The following is a 16430-nucleotide window of genomic DNA, read 5'->3' on the forward strand; positions in this document are numbered from 1 at the left end:
TTTATGGCTAGTTAAGATGATTGTTCATGATACATTTTTATATATTAGTGAATACCCTTCAATAAATATTTCGGGTTTAATGAAATAGCATCATCTAAAATAAGATGATCATAGAATAGCATGCTAGATTCTGTAAGATTCTCTCTGAATTGGTCAATGGTGGTGATTTGAAAATAGTCTTTGCTTAGTCACACTCTAGTTTGGTAAAATGGTTCTGATGCTGTCTGTGCTAGGTAAGAATTATCCTATCCTACCCCTTCATAGTATGTGTTCATAGTCAGGGGTGGGCAATTCCAGTCCTGGAGGGCCAGTGTGTGCGCAGGTTTTTGTTTCCACCAATTACCCTGGTTAAATTAGCTATAATTGGCTGTACGCACCAACACCGGTTCACTCATAGATTAGATCATAGTAAAAAGTTTTAATGTAGGGACACAAACAATTTTCAGCTGTCATTCATGCACTTATCATGAAATGTCGGTAAAATCTGAGGTGACATAATGTTCGGGCTAATTAAGTAATTAAAGCCAGCTGTTGGCATGAAAACCAGAAACAGATACGGCCCTCTGTTCATAGTCATGCAGTAGAACACTTTCAAAACAGTTGCAGAGAGAACGTTCATATGTAGACTTGATGGAAGTTTGGTTTTAGTGTTCAGGTTTCAGTGTTCCTCTTTCCATTCCTGCTCTAATTCAGCTCAACACCACAATGCTACCGGTTTGGTTTCTTCTTCATTACGTCTGTTATGGGGTTGAGACTGCTGCAAGCTTTGTGCCATGGCTGCTCAGTAAACGATTGTGATTAGCTAAAGACTGATCGTCTCTGCGCTCTATGGGAACTAATCATACTTTAATCATACTTTCCATAAAATTGTGAAAGGATACATGTGTGTTCAGTGGTTATAGTTCCAACTGTCTAACTTCTAACTACCAAACACTCATTTTTACTTTGTACTTGAAATTATTACCTTTACATTTCTTTGAATTGATACCAAAATGCTAAGGATATGAAGACAACTATCTGTTTAGCGCAGTGGTAACCAACCCTGTTCCTGGAGATCTACCGACCTGTAAGTTTTCACTCCACCCCTAGAGGAGCAACATTGGCTCAGGCGGTAAGAGCAGTCGCCTGGCAGTCGGAGAGTTCCTAGTTCGATTCCGTCCTGGGTGTGTCAAAGTGACCTTGAGCAAGACGCCTAACCCCTAAATGCTCCTGATGAGCTGGTTGGTGCCTTGTATAGCATGACTTGTACAGCACTTTGGATAAAGAAGCTATATAAATGCTAGCTATTTACCGTTTACCATTTACCTAACAAAGCACACCTCATTCAACAGCTTCAGATCTCATTAAGCTGCTAACTAGTAGAATCAGGTGAGCCAAATTAGGGTTGAAGTGAATACCTTCAGGACGGTAGCTCTCCAGGTACATGGTTGGTGACCCCTCGTTCAGCAGACGGACAAGAAGCCTGTCCCATTACTCACACTTGTGGTTTTTGTACTTAGCCAAGTGGCTACTTGTGTTACGGTACTAATTTCCAGTAATTGCCCTCAGTGTCCAAGTAGGCGTAAAAACTGCAGTGTGTGGAGGATTTTCTCTGCACATTGTGACACCCTTATTGACTAGAAGATGTCCTCGGGTGCAGTAGCAACAAAAGTAAAGTGTTCTGTCAATTGTGTTGGCTGCTGCTAGCATGCGATGCCAACAGATGGCCAATGTTTGTAATTCAAGAACATTATCATTTATACTGGACATTCGGACATACTGTATATATGGTGCTACAATAATGTGTCATGATGCATTGCTTACATTGGAATGTTTTCTTCCCTGTCATCTTGGCAATTTGAGAAGACTTTTTGGACTGAACATGATGAAGAGTGCATTAAGTGTGGGATAAGTGTACTGCATGTTGGCATTTTTCAGACATAATAATGTAATAATTTGTTCAAATTAGCTGACATTTTTATCCAAAGCAAATTACAGTTAATTAGACTAAGAAGGGGACAATCACCCCTGGATCAATGTGAGGTTAAGGGCCTTGCTCAAAGGTCCAACAGGTGTGCAGATCTTATCGTGGTTACACTGGGGCTTGAACCACCAACCTTCTGGGTCCAACTCATGTGCCACTAGGCTACAGGCTGCTACATGGCACAGTCCTGCAGACTTACTCATGTCATGTGAAAGCACACAAAAGCAGACACAACTCCAAAGGTGGTGGTGCCCTTCTGTGGTCATGTGACATGATCGTCTGTTCTTGTAAGCCACAAAGAGCTCCACTGGATGGACAGCGGTGTTTCAGTCCAGGAAGAAGTACCAGTGTCACTGTAGAACGTCAGAAGTCCTTGCCCTAGGCTATTATGAACACTTGGCATAGACATGTGGAAAAGGTTAGCCGATTGAGAGCACAGCCAGCAAGGTTGAACTTTTGACATTTAAACTTTCGGACCGAATCTGAAGACATGGGTGGAAATAAAATACTTTGTTGAGAGTTTTAGCAAGGAGGTTACTAATGGGCTGGAAGGCATATTCAATACTCAATGTCTTAGCCCATATTCAGTTAGGGGATAAAGGAGTACTAGATAAATGACATAAGGCAAATAAGGCATCACATGAATCTATCATCAGAAACAAACTGGAATTATTTCTTGAAAGTAATAACATTCCAGTTTGGGGACAGCCAACATTGTTTTCATAAGCCTGACAAACCTTTTGGCATTATTTGAGGAACCACCAAGTGTTTTGATGTTAGTAGGGTTTATGATATTGTATATTTAGATTTCCAAAAAGATAGGGTACAAACTCATTATCAAAATAAGGACAGTCGGAATTACAGGAGTAGTAGGAGAGACCTTCTCTGAGCAGGGAATTGTGGGGAGTGGAGTCCCCCAGGGTTTGGTGCTAGGGCCACTGCTCTTCCTCATTTACATAAATTACCTTGCCAGAGACATTAAATGTACTTTTGTTTTTTATGTACTTTAGTAATTTGCAGATGATACAAAACTTGGAGGTTGAGCTAAACAGTTTAGTTCGACTAAAGTCCAGGAAGATTTGAACAGAATCCAGAAGTGGACAGAAAGGTGGCAAATAAATAAATTATAACTAAATGTAGGTTCTACATGTGGGAAATGAAAATATAAGGCAGGATTACTTTATGGGTGGTACAAAATTGGAAGGGGCTCGAATTGAAAAAGACTTGGGTAATAGTTGATCAAAGCCTAGTCAATGTGCGGTAGCAGTTAAAAAGGCCAACAGGACGCTAGGATACATAGCCATGAGTATGAGTAAGCATAAATCTAGGGAAGTTATACTCACTTTATATAATACCCTTGTCTGACCACACTTAGTGGACCGCACTATAAGAAAGATATAGAGGCATTGGGAAAGGTTCAGAGAAGGGCAACCAGATTGATTCCATGTATAAAAGATAAAGGTAATGAGGAGGTATTTAAGATTCTTAATCTCTTTAAGATGAGTATAAGGAGACATAAAGGGGATTTCAAATTAATGAAAGGGATTAACAAAGTGAACTGCAGATAATTCTTCAGGGTGAGTTTGGTTAGCAGAACGAGAGGGCATAAATGAAAATTGGCAAAGGATAAATTCTGCACAGATATTAGGAAATATTTTTTCACACAGAGAGTGGTCACTGTGTGGAATACTTTGGCAGGACATGTAGTGGTGGCAGAAACACTGGAGGTTTACAGGACCAGGCTTGGTATGGTGTTAGATACTATTTAGCATTTAGGTAAACTAAGCAGTCGGTACACTTCAGTGGTCGGAAAAGGCAAGCGTTGCTGGGCTGAATGGCCTGTTCTCACCATTTTGTTATGTCAAGTTATGATATTAGCAAGACTCCAACTTCTTAAATAATGATTTGATTTGGAAAACCTTATGAATGTAGGAAATGATTACTGTATATCCAGCAGTATGTACATTCCTATGGCCTGGATAAAGAGAATAACAATATTATCTTATCCAACAACAAAAAAAAGCCTATATTGAAAGAGAAGTTGGAGACTTTCCTGCTTTCCTGGAAACATGTAGCTGTTACAGAGTAAAAGTTTACAATTGACCAGATGAGAGAATAGATAAACTGGAACAGCTGTCACATTACATGCAAAAACAGCGGTCACATCACATGCTTTGGAGGAGAGCACAAGCTTGTTTTCAGCCCCTGACAACAGAGGATGCAATATGCAAAGCAAGATTACTGAGTTAGCTGGATGTGTTCATTGAGTAAAACCCACCCCCCTGGTTTTAACCCTTGTGTCGTCTTAACATTCTGTATACTCCGCTTGTCCGAAGGGTAAAAAATTACCCGCCTTCACTAAACCCCGAAAATAAAGCAGCTTAATTTAATTTTAAACCCCAAATCTATTTTGCATGAAGAAACAACCTGTCACTCATCACAAACTTTCATCAAATTTCAAGTTGAAAAAAGAGAATTTTGTGGGTTTTCTCTGCTGTTAAACATAGTGGCAAGTCATTTTTTACCCTTAAGACACATTAAGGGTTAAAGTTGGTTCTAACTGGAAAAAAGTGCAAGAAATTATATCGCCTAACTGTGGCTATGATGAAGGCACAATTGGATGTATTCTTTTAAGAATCAATGAATTAATCTCATACTGAATGTATGTATGTATGTACTGTACTGCATGTTTTTGCAATAAATGCGCAAGTATTTCAAGTGGAAAAATTCTTATGCTCTTTATATATTGCATATATTGAGTGAGGGAAGCACGTTTATTTTATCTATCACAATTCAAAAGTATACACAATTTAGCTAGTAAAAAAAAAGGTTATTTGGCTCATCTCCATAGAGGAAGCCTTTTCAGTTCTTTATGGAACCCTCTATCAGTGTGAAAGCCAGACAGTGAATAATTCTGCCCGGCAAAGAATGCTTGAACTACATCGGGATCATCAACGGAATCGAAGGGTTCCTTTTGGAACCAATTTTTCTGAGAGTGTAGTGCAGCTTAGCTGAAGGGCGGGCGTACATTATACGATTTTCTCACAGGTTACTACGTCTGGAGCTTGGATGCCTTCTCACAATTTGTGAGGTCAGACTGTGACAACCGATCAGATGATAGCATAGAATATACGGCAGTGTTCCTCAGCTCCTGTCCTCTGGATCAACTTGCCAGATGGTTTTTGTTGTAACCAGGAACTCACACGCCTGATTTAACTAATCAAGGGCATTTTTTGTGGTTTGATTGGTCCAGTCATTAAACAGGTGTGTGAGTTCCTGGTTACAACAAAAGCCTTCTGGCAAGTGGGTACTGAGGACTGGAGTTGAGAAACACCGCTATACGGGCTCCCGACGAGATCAGGAAATCTTCATAAACGGGACCACCTCCTGATTGTTCACCGGGAATCAAACCGAGAACCTGCTGTAGGATCGGCCCGGAACAGTATCTCACACCTAGAGAGTAGTAACCTTAAGACCTAACGTTTTTCCTACAATTCCCTATCTGGAAATAACAATTAGGAGCCCACAAGTCACATAATGTGCGACCACCTTTTGGTCTAATGGCGTGTTCTAGAGGAGTAAAATCTGCAGAAGCATACGGTAGGTGCTGCTCCTGACTGGGCTCTCTGCACCTCCTGCAGGAGGTTACACCAGCAGTTTGAGGTGTACAAGGAGCAGGTGAAGAAGATGGGGGAGGAGACGCAGCTGACGCCAGAGCAGAAGGGGGAGGCGCCCACCTGCGGAATCTGCCACAAGACCAAGTTCGCCGACGGCTGCGGTCACGTCTGTTCATATTGCCAAACGAAATTCTGCGCGCGATGTGGAGGTCGCGTGTCTCTGCGGTCAAATAAGGTAGGCGCATTGGAATGTGTGCACGAGCATCCTAGCACGTACATACACACGCTTGCACATGCAAATGCACCGGTCAATTCAGGTTCAGCCTCAAATCAAACTTTCATTTTTCCTGTATAACTAATTACAAGCTTCAATATTGCATTCATTGTTTTCTTCACATAAACTCTTGATAAGATTTACCGTATGACCAGTAATAACATAAAAAAAGCTGCAACATACAGTAGATAACTTTTTGCATAACAAAACAGCAGTCACATCACATGCTTTGGAGGAGAGCACAAGCTTGTTTTCATCCCCGTGAACTGACAACAAAGGATGCAATGTGCACTGTAGTGTGACCATACGTGTAATTGGGCATTCCAAATTAGGAAATTGCAATTGCATGCAAATTGGATGGCTTGGCTGTCCAGGGGGCATATCACAAAGCAGGATTATTGAGTTAGCTGGATGAGTTCACTGAGTAAAATCCAGAGCAGTTGGTTTTTTTACTTCAGTCCGTGTTCCAGTTTTGGAAGGGTTCCGGGTTTTGCTTGGTGGACATATCCAGATTACTCTGTAATCATACTTTGTGATATACCCCCAGGATTATCTCTTGTGATAAAACACCTTGTCCCCCATTTATAACTATGGAGCAACTACCTTGCTCCATGCCACAATGTCCCCTCAAGGATTCAAGCCCATGGGCATTCATTTCCAGAGCCGACCATTTTGACTATTGCACCATATTTCCCTGCACCGCCACAACCTAATTAATACTGTTCACTACACAATTACCTCCCCTGCACCTGGTTTTAAAGTGGTTTTTAACTGGAAAAAGTGAAAGAAATTAAATGGCCGTGGCCATGATGAAGGCACAATAGGATGTTTTCTCATTATATTCAACAAATGAATACATCGGAACACACAGATTAAGACACAACTCTTGCTAAGAATCAAACCTACAGCCGACTGGTCATGATGTGTGCTGACAAAATCTATGCTGAACTGAATGTTAGGAGTTTAAATTGAGATTGAGGAAGGACAGTACTAAGCATTTATCAAGCAGAGTGTGGCTTGCATGTTCAAATAACACTTTCCCTATGTGTATGTAGAGTCTGTATGTATGTATGTACATAATACAGTGAGCACTTTATTCGGTATTTGTTAGACTTATTTTTTTAGACTTATTGATCTTCTGCTGCTGTAACCTATCCACTTAGAGGTTTGACGCGTTGTGTGTTCAAAGATTCTCTTCTGCATACCACTGTTGTAATGTGTGGTTATTTGCGTTACTGTCACCTTCCTGTCAGCTTTGACCAGTCTGGACATTCACCTTATTAACAACGTGTTTTTGCCCGCGGAACTGCTGCTCACTCTCAATGTTTTTTGCTTTTCTCACCATTCTCTGCAAACTTTAGAGACTTCCAGTGAGATATGTTTCTGAGATATTCAAACTACCCTGTCTGGCACAAACTATCATTCCATGGTCAAAGTCACTTAGATCACATTTCATCCCCATTCTGACATTTGGTCTGAACAACAACTGAACCTCTCGACCACGTCTGCATGCTTTTATGCATTTAGTAGCTGCCACATGATTGGCTGATTAAATATTTGCATTAACAATCTGGTGTTCAGGTAATAAATTGCTCACGGAGCGTATATACGTATATGTATATACTGTATACAGTGAGCTCCACTCCAATAGCTGTCTATGTACTCGACAATTTTACATGTGTACCAATTCACATATATTTAAAGTACACTTTCTCTACTATATTGGTTTTATATTATATTTTTTCCTGGGCGGAGACCCCGAGGTAGACCCAGAACCCGCTGAAGAGATTATATATCTCTCCTGGCCTGGGAACGCCTCGGGATCCCCCAGGAGGAGCTGGAATGCGTTGCTGGGGAGAGGGACGCCTGGAATACCCAGCTTAGTTTACTGCCACCGCGACCCGACTCCGGATAAGTGGCTGATAATGGATGGATGGATGGATTATATTTTTTGTTTTTAGCCCCCCATTTCAGGACACCATAATGTTTGGGACATATTAATGTTATGGAAATGAAAGTAGTCATGTTTAATAATTTGTTGTTTATTCATTGCATGTTGGATTGGATACAGATCAGGTCAATGACTTGATGCTAGTCTGGAATTTTCTTTCATCATCATTTTTTCAGTTTCTTTCATCATTGGCAAAACTCTGATCCTCATGTTGACAAATGCCAATAACAGACTTCAAAGACAATCAAAAGTCTAGAATCAAGACTAGATACTGAAAAATTTCTTTCAGTATTGCATGAGTGTGCATGAGAGTTTTCTTAAGAACAGCGTGAAATAAAGTTGCACTGATTAAAAAAAACTAAACAATTTCAACAGAAGATGCTTTCTTGTTATTGTCAAATAACTTTTCATAATGCAGACAATGGAAGCAGATAGTTTCAGCCACTATAATCTGCAATTACAGATAAAAATGCCATGCTTTTTTAAATTGTGCCTACACACATAATAGTACATTTCTCAGTAAGATTAGTTGTCAAAGGTGATTTGCCAAGAAAGACCTTTGAATTTGAATATGCCACAGGTTTGCAACTTTGACATCATTCAAGTGCGTCATGTTTTATGTCTGAATAACATGTAATATAATAATGGTTATGAAACACAGGCAAAAGTAGAATCTGGGATTCTCATGCCAGTGCCACAGTGCTTTATCATGATTCTATCTATTTATTTATTTATCTGAATGAATGTGCATGTCTGGATTAAAAAAATAAATAAATGAAAATAATCATCTTACTTGCTGGTTACTATAATTGGATGAAATAACAATCCTCAAAATGCAGCTTTTACTGCAGTTTCTCATGGTGACCACAAGGGGGAGTCTGTAACCACAACTATAACCTAATCCCCACATTTATTTTCTGATTGATTGCACCCAGGGGCGTCACAGTGGCGGGGTGTATTGACCACTTTATTCGATTCTCCATAATCTATACAGTGCTAATGCTAATTATGTTAATAACTAGACACAGTCAGAGACAGTGTTAATGCTAATTCTGCTCTCTCCCCCTTTGTGCATGCTGCCAACCTGCTTCTTGGGAACTGCAACAGGAAGGAAAAGTGGTTAGCATCTTTTTTCTTCTATATTATCTGTGACTAGCTTTGACATCATGTGCTGTTCTCATTGCATGCTGTGTAGATTTAATGTGTCACTCACACCCTAATACACTCAACCAGGTAACCAGTTAATGGTAAGATGGAACAGACAAACAGACCTGGGTCAAATACGTGATTGTTTTGGATTCAAATACATTTCTTCACTTCCTGTAACTGAGCTTGTCTGGTGTATTGGAACCTATGAAATAAAAAGTCCAACCCCGCCGTCCAAATTTTGGTCCTTGGTCAGCTCAATTGCACCAGGCAAGATCAATCGAGCGCAGAAAAGTATTTGAATCCAAGACAATTACGTATTTGAAGTAGTTCTGTCGACACGTGGTGAGTCAAAATGCTTAGAGCTAGAGCTGTGTTTGATGTCTATCCTGGTTATTCACGGTACTGGAATACACGGGTGCGTTAAGTAAAAGCAGTGGACTGAACGGGGGACCGTGGGGGATGTACAGTCACAGTGCTCCCGTTACTCTGTCTCCCCGGGTGTCTGTCTGTGAAAGCCGAGGGTTTTGGGCTTGCTGCGGGCATGTCTGCTCACAAGCTGCTGGAACAGTGATGGACCTTCCCTCCCCTGCCCGCCCATCAGGTGCGAGAGCCTCCCTTTGTTGAGGGAGGTGAATAGCGCAGGGGATTGTCTTTCAGGGTTCGGCAGGTGCTGTTGTGTAACAGAAGCCTGCTGCTGTTTTATGATGCTCTGGCTGTCATAGCTGGGACTCTCAGCCCCTTCCCCCCACACCTTGATGGTAGGTCAGCCCTTGAGGGGCGTCCTCTGAACTCTGTCTCCCCCCAGGGATCAAATTAAGACCTCAACGCCTGCTGGATTAACCCTCTATAGCAGGGGTCTCCAACCCTGTTCCTGGAGATCAATGGTCCTGTAGGTTTTCCGACCATAACATAGCATACCTCATTCAACAGCTAGAGAAGTCATCAAGTTGGGAACAGGGTTGGTGACCCCCAGTCCAGGTGTGTGTTAACATGAGTGATGAATTTGAGTCTTTCGTTGGCTAAAGTGTTCACACACCTTGTTCTTAAGGATTTATTTGGCTGCTGATTGAAAGGAAACCACAAACACCTGCCAACAATGTGGTCGCCCAGGGCTTTTGATTCCTGCCGAATATAAGGTCTGTGGTTAACATACGCTTAAGAGAGGTCAATTACATCTGTTAATATCGCAACCGTTTATTTAGTAAAGCTGTTAAGCATACCCTAACCACAGATCTTATATTCAGCAGGAATCAAAAACAGGAAGAGAAGAAAGCAAGGGAAATCTACCAAGGGAACCCATGGTGGAAGAAACTGTCTGGCCTACAAAAAGCCTTCATCACTGTACCACTGTATTTCAGCCGAAACCATGTTTACCTCTCATATTGTTTACTCAGACTCCTCTCTCTGATATCACTATAGCTCCAGTGCTAATGCTTTTTAGCCTAGCAGGCTAGCAGGAGGAGTCTCATTTCTGAGTAGCTTGATCCTCTACAGAAAGCATTGCTAACCGCTAGTCTGACTTTGACTGACAGGCCCGTTCTGGGAAGCGGGCTGTCAGTGTGTCGTTTAGCTTGACGTTTGGTACAGAGCATGCTGTGACATATGCCACCTCGTATATGCTGAATCTATGGAATTTTCCTGCCACACCATCCCTGGAGTGTCCTGTCTGACTGGAACAGGCGTAGGTCAAATATATAATAGTTTTAGATTCAAATACTTTTCTACGCTTTACTGAGTTTTTCTAGTGCATTAAAACTTATGAAATACTCTTGAAAAGTGCAAACCTCGCCTTCTGGACCTCTTGGTTAATTATAAATGGTAAATGGACTGCATTTCGGAAAAGAAATGCTTACAATTAATGTCTCTCATTCACCCATTCACACACACATGCCAATGGCGAAAGGCTGCCATGCAAGGCACCATCAGGAGCAACTGGGGGTTAGGTGTCTTGCTCAGGGACATTTCAACACCCCCAGGGACGCGATTAGAACCTGGAACTCTCCCACTGCCAGACGAGCACTCTTACCTCGCTAATGGCACTCCCATGGTTGGCTCAATTGCACCGGGCAAGATCAATCAAGCACAGAAACACATTTTTGAATCCTAAACCATGACGTACGTATTTGTCCCAGGTCTGGGCTGGAGGCAGAGGGGCGTTTGGATGTGACTGAGGCCCAAGCGCAGTGCTCTGTGGGATGGGGGTAGGGGTGGCGGGGCCGGGGCCGGGGCAGTCAGGAGTCAGTCTGACTGTGGCGTGAGCGGCCCTGCCGTGTCCCATAGGGCCTGGGATTGGGTTGCCCCAGCAGTGCCGGGTGACCAGATTCTCTTTCAGCCCAAGGGTGTCTGACGTCAGCACCTGCCCCGAGACGGAGATGTTTACACCCTTTCCCTCTGGGCTGCATCTATGCCCCAGTGTCATGCCATCCAAAACAGTCATATACTGCCAGGGTACTCTGCGGGAGTACCCTGATCGTCTGCCCCTTGTTGTACTTTGTAGTCTAATCTAGGATTGTTTCAGTTGTATTTGTATTTATATTGTAGTTTCTGTCGTAACTCCTGACTGACTTGGCCTATTATGTGTACTGGAAGTAATGTGCATGGCTGTCCAACTGATTCTTTTTTAATTGAAGCTCATCCAACCTGTTCTGAAGTTTGTTATTGATATTCACTTTTTTGTATGTTGCTTTGCATAACAGTCTGCTCAATGTAATGTAATGACCACGGTCAAAGGTGCAAATAGCCTTGAACACAGACCAGCCTGAGACACCTTTCATTACAGTATCTATATACACTCAGTGAGCACTTTATTAGACTTTTATTAGACTTATTCTTTTAGACTTATTTGTCTTCTGCTGCTGTAGCCCATCCCGTTCATGGTTTGATGCGTTGTGTGCTCAGAGATGCTCTTCTGCATGACACTGTGGTAACGCATGGTTATTTGAGCTATTGTCACCTTCCTGTCAGCTTGAACCAGTCTGATCATTCTCCTCTAACCTCTCCCATTAACAAGGCATTTTTTCCCACAGAACTGCCGCTCACAGGATGTTTTTCTTTTTTCTTTTTTCACTCCATTCTCTGTAAACTCTAGAGACTGAATGTATGTATTCACTGTCAAACAAATACATTTGCATAACCAAAAATGCTATTTATGCAACACACATTCTAATCTTACACCCTTTTTAATTTTAAATCAGTTCTAAGGTAAATATTTGAACCAGTGAGGGTACATTGTATCAGTGAAGACAGAAATGGTTCATCTGGGTGGTGCACTGGAAGGGTGGTTGAGAAGGGGGTGGGGTGGTGATCATTCTAGGGGCCCATAGTTTGGGGGAAGGGGGGGAAACTAGCATTGCTTGCTATACCCCTGAGCGCTGTGCTATTAGCTTGTGTGTCAGTGAAAGAGTTAGCAGTGAAATCTGTTCTTTTCCATCAGCGTTTCCTTTCCGTGCGCGATGGTAGCTGTGGAGAGAGATCTTGTTCAGGGAACCGGCATCAATATTTACTAGTCTCCCTGTATCAGCAACCCTGCAAATGTTGGACATCACCCATCAGACAAAGGAGACAAGGCTGAATTTTGAAAGTGTTGAAATGTGGCCTTAATAATCCAGGTTGAAAGAATATTTGTGGGCTAAATGTTATTGATTTTATGTGCCACGTGGGCTACCAAAATCCTAAAATGTCAGTTCTTGTCTCATAGTGGTGTGCTAAAATTTGAGCACCCCTGGTCAAAAAGTCATTTACAATGAATATCTAGGTGAACAGAAGCAAACCTGACTTCTAAATTGTACAAAGTTAAACATGACACATTTCTTGAAATTTTAAAGCAAGATAACTTTTTTCTAAAAGTTTTGTACAGTTTCAAAATAATAAAGAGCCTTGTGCAAAAGTTTGGAAAACCTGTCAGTGCTTTGTAACTTCTCCTCGGGCAACTATAACAGCTTGTAAACTGTTCCTGTAGCCAGCTAAGAGTCTTTCAATTCTCACTTTTGGACTTTTTCCCCATTCTTCCTGGCAGACCACATCTAGCGCAGGGATATTTTTTGGCTTCCTTGCATGTATGGTATGTCTCCACAAATTGTCAATAATAATCAAGTCTGGGGACTGTGGCGGCCATTCCAAAACCTTCACCCGTCATTCCTGGAGCTATGGTTGATTTTATCAAGTAAATCACCTGGGGCTGGGCCTTAGTAATCATCTTTTGCACAGGGCCTTTTTCCTTTATTATCATTTATAAACAGCAAAAAATTAAAATAAAAAGTAATCTTGCTTTAAAATTTACGGAAAGATCTCATGTTTAACTACAGATTCATTGTAACAAACACTTAGACTGGGAGTGCCCAAATGTTTGCACCCACTGCAGGCGACGTAAGCCCCGGACCCCACAGGTGGAGGGAATTTGTGAATCCCCCTGGATATTACTCAAAATGAAATTTTCCCTAGGGCATATAAGCATATAGCCTAAGGTGCTTCACTGGGACCTGGAAGGTTAGTGGTTCAAGCCCTAGTGTAGCCACAATAAGATCAGTGTAGCTGTTGGGCCCTTGAACAAGGCCCTGCTTAGTCTATTCAGCTGTAAGTCAACAAAATAACTCATGAAAAAACTATAATTCCCAGTCCTGTAAATTACAGCATTGATATCTGGTTGCACTGTATGGTTTTTGTGTTTTTCAAAGTGAAAGTACACTGTTATGGGGATGAAAGGCGCATATGAGAAGCCCACATTCATGGCCTGCATATTTTGCCACCTCATGTCAATGTTTTGAAGAATCACAGTGGACAGCCAAGTGGTCTGTCCTGCTGAAGAATGCAGTGTCTATGCAGTGAGATGTGTCATTGTCTGCAAGTGTACAATGTGCCAATGCTGACTATGGTCGGTTAAGATGTTGGCTGGCTGTAGGGTTTAAGACATTAAAACAATAATGCTAATCAAAATTGTAATGGACATGGTGCCAATACGTGTGGCTTGAATATTGGTGAAACAAAATTTTTCTTCTACAGTCTGTAATTTCAAAAAATGTTAATGGTGTCTAGAGGGTTAAAGTATTTAAATGTACTACATGGGCAGATCCTCTAGGCCTACAGGACTGTGCCAAACCGGAAGGAAAAAATGAATGAAATGAAGGATATTAAAAACAAAGAAATCTAGCTGCACAAACAGCACGCGCTCACACAAATGAGATATTTGGCAGTTTGTAAAGCACTTTGTATAAACACCTGCTCTAAATGTCGAACTCAAGAGCATTGGTCCCTATATTAAATAATGTGGCGGCATATCATAAATAGCCCGGCGAATGCTTTGTTAAAGTCCCAGGCGTGTAACAGCACACTTCAGCGACTTTGACCACAGTTGGGCCGTGTGGCTTCGCGGGAGACGCTCTGCATTCTTAATGAGCTGGAAGCAGCTCCGATAGCTGGAGCCTCACGCGCGCATTTATTAATAATGAAGACATAACTACTAAAAGAGTGATGGCAAGAAACACGATTACGCTCCGTCTTGCTCGCTCGATCAGATCTTCCTTTCCCCCAAGCAAACACTACAGTCCCACGGATTATCGGGTCGTATTTACACCTTGTTCTTTTTTAGTTACTTTTTTATGCTGTCATTTGACATTGAAACGGCGTTTTACTCCAGGAATATTTGGGGATTATCGTGGATGGGTTTTAACTCTGGATGAACTACCACGTATAATTGATTAGCGATGATTGAACTGGATCAATTGCTTCTTGTCGGAACTATTAACGCACCCGACTGCAGTCAGTCTGTGCTCGAGCTGTCCGTGGTACTGAAAGTCTGACTCGCGCTTTTGTGGTCTCTTCCGCGTGGAACACGTGCTGTTGATTTTCACTTCCAAGAGGATTATAAATTTGCTGCCGCTGGATCAAGACTATGCTCAATATTTCCACCATGGGTAAGACAGCTGAACTTGAAGGTCTATGTATCATGGGTCAATGGCCAATGATTATTTTCATGCACCCCCTTTTCATCAAAATTGACAAACGATTCTCCACAACTCTAGATGTCTAACCGGACTAGCGATGTAGGCTACTGTAGCAGTGAGGGCACTTATAACTACTGTAATATCGCTGATGGTGTGGGTGTGTTGTTCAGTCACGTTAATAAAATGCAATACTGGATACTTTGGTGGGTGGAAATATTTCCCACAGACGCTGCATAGAACAGGGAATTCAATTAATATGTAGAGTGTATTATCACATGAATTATATGAAGGTTAACCTACGCTGCTATAAAATCCAGCTGTGGCCAGCTTGAAATGACCAGCTACCAACTGTTTCAAAACGTGGCTTTAGCTGGTCAAGCCATGTTGAGCGTATAGCTGGTCTGAACTGGTTAACGAGCTACCAGCTGTTTCAAAACCTAGCTTGCGCAGTTTATTTTCAGTATATTCCTTTCAATATTTTCAAATATTCTTTCTATATTCAACTGTCTGTGTGTGCGTGTGTGTGTATGAGAGGAGGAGAGTGAGAGAAAGAGAGAGAGGTTGGTGTTTGCAACACAAAGAAAGGAAAAGTAATGGGACTTCGACGAGCTGAAATAGTTCAACAGAAAAACAAACGCCTTTGTGGCTTCGCGCATTAAAAACAATGCCGTCTCGGTGGTTCTGTGAGACTTCGCACGGCAACTTCTGTCCTGATGCGAATTCGCGTTCTATATTAGCTATACATCACCGCTTGTTTTCCTTCTGCTTTGGAAAATGAAGCGCCATAATGCGTCGGATCTATTATGAGCAACGGAGTCCTAAAATTAGACTCTCATTAAATACTAATGTTCCACGTGCGAGACCGCTCAGGCGCATGTGAGAGAGGCTCCATGTCACTCCTGAAATTCCCTCCTAATAACATGGTATTACATAAAAAATACACACTAAGATCTTAAGATCTTTTAAAATGCATATTATACTATTATTGTAAATTTATGTCGACGGTTAGCTTAAGATCATTAAGATACACGTTTTCCTTTGTGAGTTCTTTTGCTACTAGATTGACTGAAAGGCTTTAGTTTGACCAACTCAAGCTATGTTTTGAAACAGCTGGTAGATGGTATTTCAAGCTGGTCACAGCTGGATTTTATACCACGGTTTAGTTACCTTTTTAAATGCAGCTGACTTGAACCGATAATACCATTTTGATTTTTTTTTCATTGCTTATTTATAGACAAATGGATAGGTGAACACAGAGACTCAATAATGGACATACCTGCATATCAAATTCTGGCGGATTCTTTCGCCATATACCAAGCATGGTTATAGAAACACAAATATACTGTGTCAATGCTAAACTGCCCTCTAGACAGCCCTGGTACCTGGGTTTCTAATGACATGTTAAGTTTAGTTGGGGTGAGAGGTGGGAGCATGGAATCTGATATGAATGACAGTTCACTTATCATTGCATGAATATTTGACTACCCCGATCTTTTCTTTTTGCACTTATGGGAGCAAAACATTGAACATTTCTATT

General features: G+C 41.6%; 1 protein-coding gene across 1 annotated transcript in view; it reads left to right on the top strand.

Moving 5' to 3' along the window:
* Positions 1 to 16430, top strand: part of rims2a (regulating synaptic membrane exocytosis 2a) — a 247373-nt gene that overhangs the window by 39738 nt on the left and 191205 nt on the right. The window contains exons 5-6 of the mRNA XM_061216000.1: positions 5605 to 5815; positions 8913 to 8924. Coding sequence (XP_061071984.1) covers positions 5605 to 5815; positions 8913 to 8924 — 223 coding nt within the window. The remainder of the gene's footprint in view (positions 1 to 5604; positions 5816 to 8912; positions 8925 to 16430) is intronic.

This window comes from Conger conger, chromosome 1, assembly GCF_963514075.1.
Source record: "Conger conger chromosome 1, fConCon1.1, whole genome shotgun sequence".
NCBI classification, from domain to species: Eukaryota; Metazoa; Chordata; class Actinopteri; order Anguilliformes; family Congridae; genus Conger; species Conger conger.